Source organism: Pelodiscus sinensis, chromosome 2 (assembly GCF_049634645.1).
Source record: "Pelodiscus sinensis isolate JC-2024 chromosome 2, ASM4963464v1, whole genome shotgun sequence".
NCBI lineage: Eukaryota > Metazoa > Chordata > Testudines > Trionychidae > Pelodiscus > Pelodiscus sinensis.
This window is the reverse complement of record NC_134712.1, coordinates 228,456,372-228,476,818: the sequence shown is the minus strand read 5'-3', so window position 1 is coordinate 228,476,818 and position 20,447 is coordinate 228,456,372. Positions and strand designations below refer to the sequence as shown.

The following is a 20,447-nucleotide window of genomic DNA, read 5'->3' as shown; positions in this document are numbered from 1 at the left end:
GGATCACAAATATCACTTTTCCTTCATAATTTTAATCCCCAACAGAAGGCTCAAATGCCATTTAAAAGTAAGTGTCCATTTCTGCAAAGCATGAATTCATGAAAATTAGCAGCACAACCAAAATGTGCATTTTAATTTTTAAGCTGTCTGCCCGGTGATTAGCTCACAGTCCTTTTATGTCTACAGAGCTAGACTCAGATATAGGTTTGGCCAAGACAACATTAATGTGTTGGTATTATACTACTGAAGTTTCGTTAGCATAACCACCAGAATTCTGTATCCTGGACAACATCATCTGTCAAAAGCAGCACAGCACTGTAGCAGTAGATGTTTTGCATATATTTGACTAAAGCTGAGAGGCTATGTTTAGGTTCAAAGTCCGAGAATTTTAAATGCAGGACTAGAAATTTAAACCTCCATTTGGAGTATCTTTCTTAGGAAACCCATTTAACCATATACCTATTATTCTACAGCAGACCTCTCCCTAACCATAAAGCAGCAGGTCTCATTCCCCTCCTTCTCTCCCCTGCACAATAATGCCTCCTAATTGAAGGAGGAGGGTTCTTTTCAGGGTGCATAGAAGCACGATGGTCACATCATTCTAGTCCAAAAGAGCATGATTTTTATCCTTTACATCATCATGGCTACCCCTACCATCAAGGAGCATTCAACAGCAATCCTTGAACAATGGTTAGCTCCAGCACCAGTATTTAATGCCAAAAATTACCTGGAACAGGTTGGGAAAGAATGTGTTGCCAAGATCCAGAAGTGAACATAGAAGAAAGGAAAAAAACCCAGAAGAAATTGAAGAGACATATGACAGAATACAAAACTCAGGCTAGTCAGAATATAAGGAAAGTCAAAACTTACTCTACCAAAGGCAGTTCAACAAGTAAGTCCTGCTTCCAGAAAAGGCCAGATCAGGAAATGGAAGGCATGTTAGGCATTTGACTTTCCCTTCCCTAAAGCAAGAGGATTGGACTATAATCCCCTACTTTCAATATCTGGACCCCAACCATCCTTGGTGAATCATTCATTATGACTACCTCAGGTTACATTTAAGAACTGTGTCAGACTCAGGGCCTGCCTATACTTAAAAGGCCACAGAGGCACAGCTGCACTGATACAATTCCCTGTTGTAGCTCTTCAGTGAAGACACTATCTATGCCAACAGGAGGGCCTTTCCTGTCACCACAGGTACTTCACCTCCCAAGACACAGTAGCTATGCCAATGAGAGAAGCCCTCCCAGTGCTGTCTATCCTGGAAGTTAGGCTGGTATAACAGTGTTGGGTCTGGGGTATGGATTTTTCACACCTTTGAGCACCTTGCTTATAACGACAAATTTCTAGTCTACACCAACCCTGACAGAAATGCATCTGGAAGACTTTTTTGTGGGCTCAGACATCCAGTGCGCTCAGGCTTGAAGAGACAGCATATCTACTTGTAATTTTTAAAACATATGGAAAGAAAAACTTTTACTAATATATATTAACATTGCTTGAGTCAGTTCAAAAAAGGAAGCAGTGTATTAGTCTAAGAAGGAAATTTTCAAGGGAAGCCATATAGTAATTATCGACAAAATGGACTTCGTCTCTCTCATTTCTATTTACTTTGGCAGATATTTCCAAAATCTCATCTATAAATAATATTGAGTTCACTCTGGAGTTCGAGAGCACAAAAACTCTGACAATGAGACACAGTTCCATTAGTGCCAGTTTTAAAGTATCTTTCATAATTCCACATCTAGGTCTTTCCCCTCTCTGAGCAACACTGCAGAATCAGGCTCAAGGATGTTGATTTGCATCAAGCAGCAAAAACCAGTTTTGCAAAGTAATGTCTCCTTAACCCTTGCAATACATACTAATACCCATGCTCTCCGTGGTCATGAAGTCCAGTCCCCTGCACTCACAGTAGCACCAAGCACCATCTAGACCAGTATTTCTCAACCTTTTTTAGCTCATGGCCGCCTTCTGAGCCTCATTTACCTCTGTGGCCCCCCTCATAGTCACTGTTATTTGGAAAAAAGGTACATCATTTACCTAAAGTTCTGTTTTTTCCATGTGGACCCCTAGAGGTAGAACATGGTCCCTGGGGAGCCATATGGCCCACGGCTGAGAACCACTGATCTAGACCATGACTGACAGATGTTTGTCTAACCAGCTCTTAAATATCTTCAACGATGGAGATTCAACAGCCTCCCTCGGGCAATTTATTCTAGCGCTTAACCAACTCAACAGGAAGCTTTTCCTAATGTCCGAACTAACACTTTCTTTTGAAATTTAAGCTCACTGCTTCTTATCCTATCAGCAGAGGTTAAGAAGAATAATTTTTCTCCCAGCTTCTTGTAATACAGGAACAACAAGAAGTCCTGTGGCACCTTATAGACCAACAGATTTATTGGAGCATAAGCTTTCATGGGCAAAGACCCATTTCGTCAGATGCAATAAATCTGTTAGCCTGAATCTGCATAAACAAGAAGTCCTGTGGCACCTTATAGACTAACACAGCTACTCCTCTGATACTTGTAATACTGGAAGAGATCAGAGACAAGAGCTACACAACAGGTTGAAACAAGTCTATGAAGTATTTTCAAAGAAAATGGACAACTTTAAGACTTCAGGTAAATCTTCTAGTTTGCATATTTACAGACAGCACAATTCCTCAGGAAATCACTTTAGAGTCCAATACTGAGTGCAGATGGGTGAGAGATTATTTTTTATTTTTTGGAAAAAAAATATTTTTGTTGCATTCTACAATTAAATGAAATACTAATATTTTCAACCATGATTCAGACAATAAGATGAATGAGCTAGGTCTGTCCTTTCCCTTGCATTAGTGCAGAATATAGTATGCGTCTTGATAAGATTAAGATGATGCTATAATTGATGCTTGAGAAAAATGAGGAAAGAATTGTCAATGTTGTCCAATTGACACATCACCTTTAAACTCTAAGGAATTATTTTGTGGTCAGTGGTCTTGCACTTCAATCTTACAAACTTAAACAAGCCTTCATGTCTAACCCTCTTGGAGTTGTAGAGTGTAATATTTCCATTGGTAAAATAGCCATAATGTTACAGGAACTGTTCAAAAGTGAAAATGTCTTTTGGTCTAAGGACAGACTGTTACTGAGTTTTGCTTTTATTAGAAAAATTCAATGCAAGTTAAATGTGGGTTTCCATGCTTTAAACTATGCACCTGTCACTCTTCCCTTCCCAATCCCTAACACTCTGCCTACCCAAAAAGGCTTTTGCAGAGTTGTCAGTCTCTTTCTCTGTGGGCCAATATTTATATCTGGACTACTGGTTTGTCTTCAGTTAAGTTTAACAAGTATAACTATGCCATATTTTGCTGACAAAGTTATATCGATAAAACTCCTAATGAAGACACATTTATATTGGTGTAAAGGTGCCTTACAATCAATCAGTGTAGCTTATTTCAGTTCCCGAATCAGAGTAAGCTATTCCAGTGCAGCTGAATCCACACTAGGGGGAGTTGCTGCTTTAACTAGAAGGATATAGTTAAAATGGCAAAACTCTCTAGTGCATTGTTTCTCAACCAGCAGTACGACCACCGTTAGGGGTACTCGAGAGAAGTCGGGGGGGGGGGGGGGGGGGAAATATGTCAACAACTGAAATTTGGAGAAAACCGAATTTTTGTTTTAAATTTTACAGTGCTTTAGTATTTTTGTGATAGAAATGTAGCCGAGTTAGTCTGGGGTAGCTGAAGCAAAATGCAGGACAATGTAGCACTTTAAAGACTAACAAGATGGTTTATTAGATGATGAGCTTTCGTGGGCCAGACCCACTTCCTCAGATCAAATAGTGGAAGAAAATAGTCACAACTATTTTAGTATTTTTGTACTTTTTTACACCAGTGCACACCAATCAGTAGATCAGGATCTACTGGTAGATCTTGGAGCCTTTGACAGGTGATCCTGACAGCTCTGGTCAGGAGGCTGTGAAGTGCTGGCACTTCATGTGCCCCGCTCAGCACTGCTGTGCTGCTCCTGTCCTTTTCCTTGGAGCTGCTCCCTACGCCTAGGAACCTCTTGCTTGCTGCACAGGGCAGGACGCAGGAAGAAAAGGAAGGTGTGCTGATGTCAGAGTGCCCCTCCTCCCACCCTGTTTCCATTCTCTATTTAGCAGGGGAGGAGGACAGGGATGGAGAGAGTTTGCTGGCTGCTTTTGGTAGTAGGGGTGAACCTGTCTTAGTCCCCTGCACCACTACCCAGAAGCTACCCGCAGTAAGCGGTGCCTAGCTGGAGCCCTCACTCCAAATCCTGGCCCCAGTCCTGAACCTCTCCTGCACCTCAAACTCCTGCCCTAGCTTTGAGTCCCCCTGCACCCAAACTCTCTCCCAGAGCCTGCACCCTGAACTCCCCTGCTATTCAACTACCTCAGCTCAGAACCCCTCTCACAGTCCAGATTCTTTAGCCCAAAATCAGAGTCCGCATCCGCCTCCCCTGCACCACAGCCCTCTGCCCCAGCCTGGTAAGAGTGAGTGAGGATGAGGGAGGAAGGGAAGATGGAATGAGCAGGGGCAGGGCATTGGAGAAGGGGTAGGAAGAGGGAGGGACAAAGGTGTTTGGGTTTGAGGTAGATCCTGGATTGCATTTAAATTCAAAAAGTGATCTCATGTTTAAAAAGATTGGAGACCACTGCTTTACACACAAAAATTTCATCGCCCGCCCACCTAAAATTAAGTTGTTTAAACAAATATGTTGCAATGGTAGAAAAAAATTGTGTGGGTCTGAAAACTGTAGTTACTGGGGGTACTTTTTTTTTTTTAAGGGGTACTTTATTAAAAAAAAAAAAAAAGTTGAGAAACACTGCTCTAGTGCAGCCAAGCCATTGATATCAGCCACTCACCACCATGATCATTACAGGTATATCAGAATTCAACCTGTCATCTCCTCTTCTAGACAAAAATTGGAAGCATGGGGTATTGCAGATCATGAGAAAACTCATAATTACAAGAGTAAACGTACACAGTGGTTGCACCTGCTTTTGGCTACACACACAGCAGCAGTCCAACTTCAAGGAATTCAACAATAAAATTTCCAAATTAAAGTCTAGCGATAAAGGCAAGACTGAAAAGTAAAGTGATACAGAATTAGGGCTGGAAACTGATTTAATTTCCACACAGGAAGAACAATTAAATTAATCAGATTAAAACACCCCACTGTTTGGGTAAAAATCTCTGTAAAAATACTTATGACACAGATTAAGTAAATAAAAAAATCTGGTGTATATTTGAATTTTTTTTTTTTAAAGTTCAGCATAATTTATTACAGGATTTATATATTATGGATTAAATACTTTTTTCCCCCCCTCAAGAATTGTGTGTTAAAGAGAAGTGTCATTGAACAGTTACTTTACAGTATTTTGGTTATTTCTCTCTTGAATCATCAGTAGTATCTTCATTTGTATCATGGAGTGTAAATAAGGGGGAAATCACAGAAAAATTGTAATTCTAGCTTTAAAAAGGAAGTAATAGCACAATATTGCAATCAATCATTGTCACGGGAAGTGAAAAGTCAAACAAAATCAGTTTTAAAGTGTTATAAATAAAACTAATCATTTGAGAAAATATTCTGTTGTAGGATATATATAAAATAAACCAAGTTTTTTTTTTTTTATTATTAAAGGAAGAGCCTTGCTCTTCAAAGGGCAGGCTGGGGAGACAGAAGCCATGGCTTTTAGTTTTAAAAAAGCCTACTCGTTTGTTTCTCTCACAAGTCTGGCCATTACTTAATAGCCATCTCTAAAACACTGTATGTACCTTCAGGAACCTGAAAGAGTAGACCGTGACCAGCAGGTACAGTACAGGCCATCTGGAAAAACCCAGGAAGTCTTCTGAAAGCCTCCCACTAATGCTTACAGAGACAGGATGAATATGATTGGTTCCTGGAAGAAAATAAATTTCCACTTCAATAGCAGACAACCTCTAAAACAAAAGAAATTAAGTATAATTTGCAACAATAACCACAAAGTCCCAGAACTATCAAGTAAGGATGTTAAACTGCAGTTCTGACTAATCATATAGTTGATACAATTTCTATTGACTAATGATGGGGTCAATACAAATTGTATCGACTACACAAATAGAAGGTAAGGGCCGTTCTGCAGAACTGCAGCAGGGGTAGTTCCTGGAGCCGGCTTTAAATGTAATAAAATGCAGAAGCGCAGCGTCCTGGACAAGCGCGAGCCGGGACTGCTCGGTCCTGGCTCACGCTGAGCTCACAGAACCCAGGGCTGGCTGTGGGCAGGGGTTGCTGCTGGAGCGGGGAGAGAGAGGGAGAAGATTTGACAGTATTTGGTTTTGCTCCTGAAATGTGTTTTCAGTTAGTGTGCCCCTTCCAATATGTGAGGTACTAGAATACAAAGACTATATAGAAATTTCAACACAGAACATGGTTTTAAGTTTTTGGATGTTAATAGAGTAGGCTAGTGTTTAAAGCAGATGAACCCAGATATTTTGAATTCTCATCAACTGCCTACTTTAGGATCCTACCCCTGAGACATTTACCTTCACCTCTTTGTGGCTCCACTTATCTGGAATATCCAGAGGAGTGAGGTCAACCCTAAAATTAGCATAGAGCCTCAGAAACTGAGATAAATAAACTGCTAAATAAAGGTAAATTAGATATAAAAGAAAGACATTTGTCAGAGACATGAGAAATCAGACTTCAATCATGACAGATGTGTGGCCTTAAACAGCAATGACGTTCAAGTGTGCCACAGTCCAGCAATCCCGCCCTCAAAAACTGTGCAGTATTACATCATCTTCACTCCAGTGTTACACATCCCAAACATCATTTTTAGACTAATAAAAGTTTGAATAGTTAAAAGTACTCAGCCAGCCATGCACAGCAATAGAATCCTTGCATAAACTGATCTTGATGGGCTAAGATTTAGTCTCTCTTTCCCCACCCCAACTGAAAGTGATGGATAGGTCATGGGCAATAAACAAAAATTCACAGCTTGTCCACAATTTTTGCTTCATAAACATCTGCTTTTGTGGCCTCAGGGGGGCCCCCAGGATACTACTGCTCTGGAGGACCAGCAGGGGTCAATGACTAGTGTACCTGCACTGGTGAGGGGGCTGACTGGCCCCCATCATTCACTGCTCTGAAGTGCCTCTCCAAAATGCCTGGGAGCTCTGCTGCTCTAGCAATCCTGAGGCCAATGGCACTGGCCACTGCCTGGGCAGCCCCAGGGATAGCTGCCCAGGGCCTCTCCAGCAGCAGATAGTGCAGCTGACCTTGGGGGGGGGGGGGGGGGAGGGGGCCAAACAGCAGCCACTCAACCAGCTGGCCAAAGGAAGCTATGGATGCAAAATCTCATTTAAATTAGTAAACTGGCTGCTGGATCAGTTGCACCAGCCACTACAGCTGTGAAAGTCATGGAAGCCAAAAATCGATCTTTACTCAATACACAATGTGCACAGCTAGAGAATATTTCTATGAACAGAGCTGTAATAGTATCGCTATTATGAAGTTCATTTGTTACACGGTGTTGAAGGCACAAGCAAGTCTAAGATTACATCTTAATTCAAATGCAAACATGCAAAGTAGTGTCTGAAAATTTTTAGAACTTCTGGTAATATCTTTCAAGACACTATAGCAACCATTGTTTTGGTAATCTGCTGAAATTTGGTTTTGAAACAAAATATGGGAGTAAGTTTCACAATATAAAAGACATTGCACTGGGCACTCATACAAAACAAAAATCTAAAAGTGAGATTCTGTCACTGGACAGATAAGCCATATTTCTAATTCTTAGACCTTTTCCAACAATTGCATTGACAATGAATCCCTCCTTCATTACAATCTCTGAAAGTTAGAATGGCAAGAGAAGTGGCAAATTACTAGCTGATCGAAGAAAAGGTTTATGGTTTTTTTTACAACATGGTATGTATAGTCAGAATTTGAGAGTTTAAGAAACTTTATATTACATTTAACTTCTGTATAAACCAAATGAAAAAAAATCACTATTTACTAGCTGTCCTACAAGAGCTGTCTGAAAAAAAGTTATCCCATCGTATCTGAGGTGCACTGTAAACAAGACTAATATTATCCCCTATTTTTCAAGTTACTTCATTATTTTCCTGGACAGCTATGATGTTCCTTTTTCATGCTAACCATCTCTCTGCAACACCACAATTACACATGACAACGTATGTTACTGTAAAATACAGCACAAGAAAAGGGCTTTTGTAATATGCATTAGACACAACTGGAGTGAACTGCATTTTAGAGTTCCAAAAGCTTTTATATCCTTTGAGTTTCTCGTGAACTTTTGTCTATTACTATAAACAGAGTAAACAGGACTAGTTTCCACACAATCTCAGTCCCCTGAGCAAAGAACTATAGTTATTTGCATCATGCAGGGCTTAAAAAGAAATCCACGTGCTTATAGAGACTGTGTCAGCTTAGCTGAATGCCACCAACATCTACAGAACAGCAGTTTACATTTCCTTAAAATGTTGAGCTCCTTACTTTTATGGCTGCAAAATAAAATTCCAAACGTGAATAGACATGAACTGACCTAGGGTGGTTCACTGAAGTCTTTGGACAGACAGCTCCGTTGCTGCTTCACATGAGTTTCCAATGTTGCCCAGAGTAAAAACGGACCAAAATCTTGTTTTGATGTTGAGATGGCTATGGGCAGCCATGAAACTGACATAGTTCATTTCACTCTGTGGCTACCTGGGAAAGCTAAGAGCTATAACAGAGTTTGGAATAGTTTTAGTGCCTAGAAAGACAAACCAAAAATCAGAGTGTGCTGAGAGGTATGTTATCGGAGAGGTACATGATTTCCAGCCTCAGAGCAGCCAGGTTCCCCAGTCATATTGGGGGCAAACAATGTTCCTCCATTCTGAATGATAGGAGCATCGGGAGCCTGCACACTGATAGAACTCCTACAGTATTCAGTTAGCCCTGGTCCAGAGTAAGAAATTAGGCTGGTATAACTACATCACACAGGAGTGTGAAAAATCCTCTTGCTGGGGATGGAGTATTTCATTTCTGCTGGGAGGAGAACCATCCCACTGGTGTAGGTAATGTCAGTGGCGGCCCATCAATACAGGCGACCTAGGCAGTCGCCTAAGGCACCAAGATAAACTGCCATTGAGGGCTTTGGAGGTGGGGGCACCGACCGTGCATTTAGTCTATGGCGCAAGTTGCCGGCAGCTCGTCTCGGGCCACTCCTGGGTAGTGTTTACACTGAAGTGCTGCAGTAGTGCCAGTGGAGTAGTTTATGTGTAGACATATCTTTAGTAAAAGATGGAACCACTCAGCAAGATCCAGGAATAGGATCCTGGGAGAAATCCCAACATGCTCCCTTCCCCAGTAGTTAAGGATATTGTTGGGCATCACCTCCTCATCTTAATTCATCTTCAAGGCCTTTGGCAATTCTTTCAAAACTAATATAGGCAACTGAGACAGAGAGGAGGATGGCAGTCATGGTGAGAGCAGCAGGTATAAGGAATGTGGGGCTGTGTGGGAGGCATGGTGGGAAATATAAGCTTTTTGTAAAAGGTTAATTACCAACTATTTTATAGCACTCACAACTGTGGTAGGTGCTCCACAGAAAATGTTCAAAGAACTTTTCAATGTAAAATTGAGCTTATGAATGATACACAAGATCTGGGTTGTAGCAAAAACATTGAGAAACTGGTTTTGGAAGACTGGAATAGATTTAAAAAAAACGAAGATGTAGAGAATGATGTACAAACAGATACATAAGAGTGCAAGAGAAAACAAAACAAACGGTGGGGGAAGAAAATATATGATCAGTGGAGGAAAAAAGGAGGAAAAGGAAACAAGATACAACAAAAGCAAGTGATGCAGTAGGTTACCTTTTCAAAACTAAATAGACCATTAATTGCAGCACATAACTACAAACTATACTGAATGAACATATACAATCTAGAATAAAAGAGTTGGCTAAATCATGTCTTTGGTGGATGCATTGTGACACAGATTCGGGGGGGGGCGGTGGAGACAGGGGGTGTTGGTGGTTACATTGCTGGTGAGACAGCCCTCAGGATAAATATTGAGTAGATTTTTCAAGCCCCAGTAATGTGCAAAGTGAACATTAGATACTAGGCAGCTTTGAGGAAGTGAGTTACACTTAATGCCAAACAGTAAAATTTCATAATAGTAGCTCTCTAGAGGTTAGCCCGAACAAGCTAAACATTCACAACACCTAACACAAACAACTATGAGGCTGCGTCTAGACTGGCAAGATTTTACACAAAAGCAACCGCTTTTGCGCAAAATCTTGCTGCCTGTCTACACTGGCCGCGAGTATTTGCGCAAGAACACTGACTTTGTACTGTACAAAATCAGTGCTTCTTGCGCAAATACTCCAGCGCTCCCTGCGCAAATACTCCAGCGCTCCCGCTCAGGGATAAGCCCTTGCGCAAGAGAGCCAGTGTAGACACCCAAGTTAATTTCTTGCACAAGAAAGCCCGATGGCTAAAATGGCTATTAGAGCTTTCTTGTGCAAGAGGGCATCTACACTGGCATAGATGCTTTTGTGCCATCTTTTGCGCAAAAGCATCCGTGCCAGTGTAGACGCTCTCTTGCACAAATACTTTCAACGGAAAAACTTTTCCGTTAAAAGTATTTGCGCAAAATCTTGCCAGTCTAGACGCAGCCTGACTGTTTCACAAAAGTAACAGAAGTTTTCCACAATAAGAATTTGTTATTTCCTGCAAAATGAAAAATGCCTAGTTTCATTCTAGAAGGCTAATTTGTTCATGGAAACTTTAAGGGGTTGCATAAAACAACTAATTTCTATAATACCTAGATAACGTGACTCAGTTCAGGAAAAACTGGTATTATTATGCTCTCCTATGCAAACTTAAGCAAATGTATCCCTTTTGTCACAACAAATGTGACCCTGTAACTCTTGGAAAAGTCACTATCAACTACAACATTTAGTAAACTCCATTTTCTCAGAGCAACTTAACCATTGCCAGAGCTTTGTTCATGTTAAAAAAAATTAACTTGTGCGTATTTTAAACACTCTCTTGCTGTGCTTGGAAGATCTTTTAGACAGGCAGAGGAGTAATACCACACATATTCCCTATTACTATATGGGGGGCTATTCAATTTCAGATCTTCTATTACATTTTTGCAGAGCCTGGCAGAAAACAAGTACAACATATTGGAACTCTTGCCATTCAGGGTGGATGCATTCTTGGCACCACAACAAATGACAACATTTGCAAATACTGGGAGCCAAGGCTCCCAGTCCCTGCAGCTCCCAAACTCACCACAGTGGCTGGAAGCTGCAAGGAGCTCACCGTGGGGGCCCGGAGCCGAGGGGAATTCACTGCAGCAGGCAGATATGGTGAAGTCTTTGTGGCTCCAGAGTAGCCGCAGGGAACTTACCATGGGGGCCAGAAGTCACAGTAAATTCCCCATCACTCTTGTCCCTGCTGCTCCCCCCAGGCTGGGAAAGGAGATCCCTGAATACAGGGAACCACAAACAATGACGTGTTTAAGAGAAGTGTCATAATATGTCAACAAGAAATAGTCTGTAGGGCAGGTAAAAATAACGGATCGATTCCTCTTGCCCCAGTTGCCTAGCGGAAAAGGCACTGTGTTCCCAAACCACGGACTGGAGGTCCCTGTCTCACCGGGGATGCTCACTTCCTGATTCCCCACCAGTACTTTCCCTCTTCTTCTTAAGATTGTGAGAGGATTTTGCTTTCTGAGATTTGCAAAATGCTTAGAACATTTGGGGCATTATAATAAAAAAAGTTAGACCTTAGCTGAGCTACGGTGACTGCCTCTTCCAGAACTGAAATGTTAAGAATTCAAAACACATTCAATATCCTGCAGCAATAAAAGTTAAATACAGCAAACCGATAAACGTAACAAGTCTTAAGGAGTTATTTTTGCTTGTTTAGACTGGTTCCATGTCATTTATTTAATGCAGAACTTTTATTCACAGTGCTCCTCCCTCCAGCATATTTTATTCAAAGTCATTTCACTCCAAACCTAGAAAAGTTGTTTCACTTTCAATCCTATATACGTATGTGAACCACCTACAAATATTTCTACATGAGAATTTACTATTCTCCATGCCGTAGTGTTTTACCTAATATTTGAAGCAATCTCTCCCAACCTTCAAAGACAAAACAACACACAAGGTGAAAGGCATTTTGCACAACTAAATATCATGCACGTCCCAGATATTCTGCTGCTCAGATATCATGTTAAAATAACTCTGACAGTCTTGTGCATTCTAGAAAGTAACAATTTATAGCCACTAGGTAAAGAAATGCTTGCTTCTGGATTGCCTCCAAGAAAGATCAAAGGCAGCAGGCGGGAGTGTGGGGGGGGGAGAAGAGAAGGAGGGAAAGGAGGCTGCTGCAAAGCAGCCCCTGTCCGCAGGGGGTCCGAGCTCCCCAGGGACAACAGCTGCTGCCACCCCATGCTGCTGCTTTTGTATCAGAGGCAACAGTGCAGGGCGGCAAGCAGCTGGTTTTTAAAACTGGCTCCCATCACAGACCAGCTCCTGCCTGCCACCCCATGTTGCTGCCTCTGATAAAAGGAGTGGGGTCGGGAGAACACTGGCTGCTGGCCCTGCCTCCAGCGACTATCAAATAGTTGTGTAACTGCTAAAATTTCATGCGGTTACACGACTACTCAACTATAAAATATCTAACACCCCTATTAACTAATTAAACTGGCTCTCAGACTGGCCCCCAGCTCCCTGCTCCAGCTGCCAGAAATTAAGGGTGAGGCTTACTCCTTAACTGGTTAAACATTCACATCCCTAATCTGGATAATGCTGCAAGAAGCAGAATCAGATTTCAAGGTTGGGCTTAATTACCTTATGTAGCTGGACTAAGAGTTATTACCTTAAGGAAGCATTTAGTGTTGGGATTTGTACAAAACTGTCTTTTCTTATACATTATCAGTAACGTTATATTATGGGGTCTTGGCTTTTGATTGGACACACACATCCATATCAAGATATTCTTGGGGGAACTCAGGGTTATGTCTCATTTGTTTCACACTGTAGTTACATATTCTACTAGCCAGTAGAGTATGTTCTGTTTTTTTACTCCTCTTTAGGACCTATGAGAACAATCACTCCTCCCAAACCAAACATATCTGGTCCCAGATGGGGGAATTGGTTTTGCAATCACACATCACCTGTGAGACAGAGACATTGGAAAGATTAGTCAGGTGAGATCTACATTAGACCCAGAAGCTCGGCTTATGATACACAACTCCAGCTATGTAGAAAGCATAGCTGGACTTGGCTTACCTTAAGCCAAGCTTGGTGCCATCCCCACAGTGGGAGTCTTAACTAGACTCGCTAAATCCAACTTCAGAAGATCAATCATGGCAGCGTTGATCAGCTGCAAAGCGAAGACAAGGCCTCAGGGTTGTAAGCCACAGACGCTTCAGCCAAAAATGAGTAAACAGTGTAACCTCAGCTCTCTCCTTCACACTTTTTTGTGGTCCTGAAGAAGAACGTAAAAAGGTAGGAAAGCATATAGAAGAGACATTGCCTAGCTTTGCAAGAAATCATTCCCTACACATGAAAAAAACCCAGGAATTGCGGTTTCTAAACACAAACGTCACCAGCTCACCAGACTGACTTACAATGAGCAAGAATATGTTTGGGTGCAGGATCCTGTTTAGTACCAGGTTCTCTAGTGGAAATCTTGGATTTACTCTCCCCCTGAATGGGCAGTACGAAGAGAGACAGGAAACGTTGGTTTGCCAAGGTAAACATGTTCTTTGTAGTTCATTTATGCAATCCTGACTGGGTGTTACCACTCAAGAACAGATAAATAACCAGTTAGTGACAATTTCAGATATGAGTAGTTACAACAGAAAGAGGAAAGCATACAGACTATGGACAAAAACTATCTTTAGCCTGAAGGTGACAAATAAACATCATGAACTTTCCTGCCTGCCAACAACCACTCTCGATCCTTTACTATGCAGCATCTGACAGCTTGTTTGAGGCCAGGTCTACACTAGACCCAGCAACTTGGCTGAAGGTGAGTAACTTCAGCTACGTAGTATACGTAAGTGGAGCTGGCTTACCTTAAGCAGAGCTTGGCAGCATCCCCAGAGAAGGAGGCTGACAGGAGCAAAGCTCCATGGGCTTTCCTCACTCCTGGCAAGGGTGTTAAGAGTCTTCACTAGACTCACTTAAATCGAACTCCAGAAGATCAATCACTGCAGTGGTGATCTTCCACCGAGTGAAGATGTGCCCATAGCTCTCTATATGTAATAGCTTACTATCTTGTATACACACCTTGTTCTGAAAAATGTTTAAAATGATGAGTTAAGAGCAAGTTAAAGCAAATGGCACCCTCCTATCAAAGTCACTATTCAGCTAAGTTTTGAACTGAATCACTTGTTACAGAAATGGATTCAATCTGCCTTTAAATACAAGATTTATATAAAATTCACAATCAGGAGCCCTACCTAAGCCATTGGAAAATTTTGACAGAGCTACACTGTATTCCTAACAGCATGACCAATTAAACAAAAACATTTGGCCAAATACTGAATTATCTGGTTTTGCAATTCATTTAAGGTAATAGAAGATTACCAGTTAGCATAGGTGTCCCTCAATGAAATGGAGAAGGAAAATAGATTAATAATATGACTTTAGGAGGCAACTTCTCAAACCACAAGGGTATTTTTTAGAATAATTTTCTATGAGCCATTAATATGCCCACAGCAAAAAACAATTATTGTTAAATATAATTTAGTTAACTATGAACCTATTTTATACATAGAACTAAATGTGTAAGATGTGTTTTATAGGCAAATCATTCACTCTTAACATACTGTAGCTACATTTTACTTCTAAGACCTTTGCTTAAAAATTGTAATGTGAATAAACTAATACAGATCATCTCTTTAATAACCAACTCATTAAGAATTGCTGAGCTGGTTATAATGCTATTTTCTAACAAAAAGTAAAAGAAAACTACCTTCTCTGATACTTAACACAAAAGCAACACATGTAGCTACAGTTGCCGGTTTGAAGCAGCTGTTTCTGGCAAGTTCAGAGATGGAAAAGTTGCAGAACAGCTGGGGAATGCAAGACACTTTTGAACAGGCTATTTGATCCAAAATAATGGTACATGTTTATACACAACACAATGGCAGCAACAGCCAAATGCATGTCTGGCACATGCACTACAGCTGCTTCTTTCTTCACAGATAAAGCACAGCAAGTGGATACAAACTGAGCTCATATTCACAAAATATGACTTTCATCCTAAAAGCAGTATTTTGATTACCAAAATAGTTTATTTTCCAGTTGGACAAAAATGTACAAGATTCTAAATCGTACGTTAACCTCAAAAAGAGATAGTCCTTTTTGTCATTAAAGATGTGCTGAATTGACATTTGCTTTCCACCAGTGGTTGCCAAAACAGGTTTGTTCAGTTCTACAGTATTGTGTAAGTTGCTATCTGCAATACAGTTTCCTTCTTAGCACTGTAGTTTGAGGCAGTATGAAGGACAACAACAAACAAACAAAAAACCACACACACCACCCCAAAGATGTAGATTTTTTAAGATAGAGCCTGCTTGCATAAAAGTTACAAAGAAATCTAGCACTTTGGAAGATTTTTTTTTCAGAAGAGGGATCTCATGAGACCTACTTTTGTGAAAATATAAGCTTACTTCCTAAAACAGCAAGACAACACTCCCCTCAATTTGTATTTACACGAGGATGTTATTTCCTAGGCTAGGTGTTGTGCAATCCCTTTTAACATATTGCAAGCAGCATTTAGCTATATGCTAATGTAATACAACAACAAGTTCCAAACACTGTATTTCAATAAGGACTTACCGTATTTTCCGGCGTATAAGATGACTTTATATACTAAAAAACATCCCCCAAAAATCGGGGGTCGTCTTATATGCCGGGTATAAACATACAGGCAGTCCCCGACTTGCAGGTACGAACGGGGCTTTTCTCGCCCCGGAGGACATGGACTGCAGGACCTCGCGGTCCTGCTGCCCGTGTACTCCGGGGCGAGAAAAGCTGCTCCGCATCTCCCTGGTCTGCAGACCAGGAAGACGCGGAGCAAAGCCGCGGAGGGGCTCCGGCAGCGGGGCAGACCAGGCGCACCTGGGCTGCCCCGCTGCCCGAGCCCCTCCGCGTCTTTGCAAAGCCTCGGGGGAAGCCGGCAGCGGGACAGCCCAGACGCGCCGCGGCTGTCCCGCTGCCGGCGTCCTCAGAGGCTTTGCTCCCGGTGTCCCTGGTCTGCTGGAGACGGTCCCCAGCAGACCAGGGACACCGGGAGCAAAGCCGAAACGGCGGCTGCTGCGGCTTTGCTCCCAGTGCTCCTGGTCTGCTGGGGACCGTCTCCAGCAGACCAGGGACACCGGGAGCAAAGCCGGGGAGGCGGAGGGGTCCCACACCTCTGAGGCTTTGCTCCCTGTGTCCCTGGTCTGCTGGGGGGGGGGGGGCGCAGCTAGTGCGCCCCCCTACCCCCAGCAGACCAGGCTTTTGTTGTGGACCCTGGGGCAGAGCAGCTGGGGCGCTGCCAGTTGGCCTCTTAAGGGGGGGTAGTCTTATACGGCGAGTGGCAGTTGGCGCCCCAGGCAGAAGCGCATTCAGCGCCCCCGCCTGCATGGTCGTCAATGGCCGTAATGTCATCATCGGGCTCCCAGGCCATCAGCACCTTAGGCAACTGCCTAGTTTGCCTAGGCTCACGGGCCACCCCTCCCCCTAAGTCAGGGGTTCTCAAACTTTGTGATACCACGACCCCCTAAAATGCTAAAAGAATTTGTGCGACCCCCTCCACCCTCACTGCCCTGGGTTGCTTCCTCCCCCCTTCTCACTAGACTCCTGGCCTTCCTGGGGTTCCTTCAAGGCATTTGTGGTCCTCAACGCCCTCCCACCTGCAGGCTCCTTCCCCCTGTCTCTTTCTCCTCGGTGCCTCTTTTCCACTCCGCATCCCTTTGGTTTCTTTTCTTTTCTTTTCCTCTCTCTCTCCCTCTCTCTCCCATCCTCCATCCTCTCCCGTGTCTTCTCTGTCTCTTCCTCTGACTGCCATATACCCTTATTTACCTCTGAGTCCTCTTCCCCGACCCAATCCCACAGCCCGCTGCCTGAGGGACCCTGCCCTCTCCCAGCTGGGGAAGCGTTTGGTCGCCCAGCAACCATGCCCCGGCCAGCCCCTCAAGCATCCGCTCCTGCACCGGCCTCACTCTCCCACCGCCTTGCCTCCTGCTGCAGCTGAGTCCTGCTCCTGGAGTCCCGCGGCCCCACCCGCACTGCGTGGCTTGCCGGCAGCTGCCTTCTGCCGCCCTGCTGCTCTTCGTGGCCCAGGAGAGAGGGGTTGCAAGTGAAAAACTGAACCCAGCTGCAACCCCCTGCTAAGTTGCTCGCAACCCCCCTGGGGGTTGCGACCCACAGTTTGAGAAACATGGATGGGAAAAATTAGAGGGAACGTTGCCCCACACGCAGCTAAACTGCATGCAGGGCTGGATGGAGGCATGGGCGAGCTGGGCAGCTGCCCTGGGCGCCAACCCCTGGTGGGGGTGCCTGATCGCAGCTATAAGGGGCGCGTGGCACCCCTTGCAGCTGCCATCAGGAGCCGCGCACCCAGCTCCCGCAGCGCTGGACAGCAGCGCCCTTGCCCCTACGGCTGCGGGGCCATGCACCGCCCGGTGCGTGCGCTAGCAGCGCTGGCCGGGCGCACATGCACCGTGCGCCCCAGGGGCGGGCCCGTGCCTCCTGGGGGGCGGCGCCACACGCCCGGGTCCAGGGCTCGGGCCAGCCCTGACTGCATGAATATTCCTTGAGCCAGAGAGAAAGGCACCAACAAATCTCCTAACTCCCCCCCCCCCCCCCAGCCTGCCTTACACCCCACCACCAGTGTTCCCTCTAAGCTGCGAGGCAGCACAGCTTTACAGGTGAGTCATCAGCTCCACCCAGTCAGTCAGCTCCCTGCACTGAGCCCCTGCTGGGTGAGGCTGATTAATCACCTGTGAAGCTGTGCGGCCTCACAACTGTACCATCTTGCCCTATTCAATAACTGACCAGTGTAAATTCACTACCCAGTTCATTCGACCCTTAGTGGGGCAAGGACAGGACATATTCTATTCTTCGTAAACTCGGATTACCCAAGTATTTCAAGCAGAACCTATTGTTTTGTTTTAAGTAAAATATAACAGATGTTTTAACTACAGACACATAGATTTTAAGTGATTGGTAGATCACAGAGATTGGTATCTCTGACCTTGTGTGCCTAAGAAAATAAAAGGGAAGCACGCAGTCTAAAATCTTAAAACCTCAGACTTCAGCTGTATCTACACTTGCCAGTTTTAGTGCAAAAAAAAAAAATCAAGTTTTTGCACAAATACCATGATAGAATCAGCACTGGAAATCCTCATGCTGCACTGAAACTTAGCAGTTTCAATACAAAAATAAAACCGCCCCAAGAGCCTTTTTGCACTGATGTGCCAGTGAAGTCTCTTGATTGCTTATAACTGCTCTCCAGAATTGTTCCACAATGCAGAGCAGAAGTGGCCGCTCTTTGAAACTCAGCAGTCCTGTCTGCAGGCATACATCCCTCCCCTTTAATTTTGGGCCAGTACTGTCATTGCCCTCCAGGACACAAAACAAATCACTACTGTGAAATCCTCCTGCTACATCCCACAATGAAAACAGAGGCAGGCAGACATGACGTGCTGTGCAGAGTCAAGGAGGAAGAGGAGGATGAAGTTGGGATCTTTGCCTCCCCCACAACTGGTTGCTTCTAATGACAGTCACACACATCCACCCTTGCCACAGTAACAATTTGTTGTGTGTCCCAGAGCAGCACATACTGGAATGCAAATGCTGCATATGCCAATGGAAAACAAGAGGTACACAAACCAGCACTTCTCTTTTAGCACTTTTCTATCACTGACAAAACTGTCAGCGAAAAAAACTTGCAAGTGTAGACACAGCCTAAAGTAGTATCTGGATCAAGCATTTTTTTCCTTATCCCACTTTTTGATGCAGGTAGGTTACAATTCTTAATACACTGGCTTCCCTTTTAAGGCCAGGTCTATACTATGGATGTAATAATATAGTCAATTAACCGATAAGCAAAAGCTTATAGATTAATTATATAGACTACACGCATTCCCTCCCACCACTACCCAGGGGCGGCCCATGAGCCTAGGTGAACCAGGCAGCTGCCTAGGGCGCCCAGTGATGACGTCATAGGGTGCCAGGGCACCCCGTGATGACGTCATGGCCAGACGGCCGTGAAGGCAGGAGTGCCGATTGCGCCACCCTGCCTAGGGTGCCAACTGCTGCAGCCAACCTCGGGCTGCTCCTGCCACCACCACTTGCCAGTAAATTTTTTAGCAGGCTGGCCAGCAGCCTGGCTCAGTCCCAACTTGCACAGGGTCCTGGACCTACCCACACTGCAGCTCTGCATTTAAAGTGTTATTAGGAGATAGGCGAGCAGGCAGCCCAGCTCAGTTCCGGCTCATGCCGGGTCCAGGAGCTCAGATCCCCTCCTCCCCCAGACTGGTGCTGCTGGGGACTAACTAGTAAGAATTCATGAGGTTAATCGTCTATTCAATTAATTGATATTTAACATCCCTAGTCTACACTACACGCGGAAGGTTGGCTTAAGGTACGCAACTCCAGTTATGTAAGTAATGTAGCTGGAGTTGACGTACCTTAAGCCAAGCTTGGCGCTGTCTCCACAGCAGGAGGTCGACGGGAGAAAAGCTCCTGTCGACTTCCCTTACTCCTTGCAACACCTAAATCAAACACTGAAAGATTAACCACTGCAGTGTCAATCTTCCCGCAAGTGGAGATGTGGCCTAAGTCTGGGACAAGTCTTGTCAGTTCAAGTCCTTATCTTCCCAGCATTCTTGTTACTTCCATTATAAGCAGAGGACGAAAAGGTAAAAGCATGATGCCACTGTCCCTTATTTCATATGCTTGGTCCATATGCATGGAAAGCCCTAATCCAGATGTATCTGGTGGGTTTGCTGAGGCACAAAGTTGAGCAATCCCATATTTGTGATACTTGTACAGCCCTCTTATAGAGGTCCCTTGCTTATTTAAATCATTTAACACCTGGTTGGGGGTGGATCAGCTCTTTTGTGGTTACTGAAGAACTAGCAATGAACATCTCCCAAATCTGCAATGTATTTCAGTAACAACCATAAATGAACATATTTTGACAGAATAAATGAATTCAGAAAATCATAACCTTTCCTATTGTCATGTATGTGGCATATTTTGTATGAAATATCACCATCATAAATGATGATGATGGGGGTTACAGGGAGCTACTTTGATATACAGAACGCCACACCTCCTCAAGGAAACAAAAACAGTGGAGAGTTAGTAAGGCAAATCATTTTAGTTGTAAACACTTCCAGAGAGGTATCACCCACTGGGAAGGCCAACATTCATTG

At 43.8% G+C, this 20,447-nt stretch overlaps 1 protein-coding gene across 10 annotated transcripts in view; it reads right to left on the bottom strand.

The window, feature by feature from the left end:
• SVIL (supervillin) overlaps window positions 1-20,447 on the bottom strand; it is a 197,261-nt gene that overhangs the window by 171,773 nt on the left and 5,041 nt on the right. For 3 of the 10 annotated variants that reach the window (XM_075922605.1, XM_075922626.1, XM_075922621.1), the window contains one exon: window positions 5,783-5,907. The exons of the other annotated variants lie outside the window; for them this stretch is intronic. In XM_075922605.1, coding sequence (XP_075778720.1) covers window positions 5,783-5,834 — 52 coding nt within the window. In that variant the 5' untranslated portion in view covers window positions 5,835-5,907. Of the gene's footprint in view, window positions 1-5,782; window positions 5,908-20,447 lie in introns of those variants that run through there. 10 annotated transcript variants of the gene reach the window in all.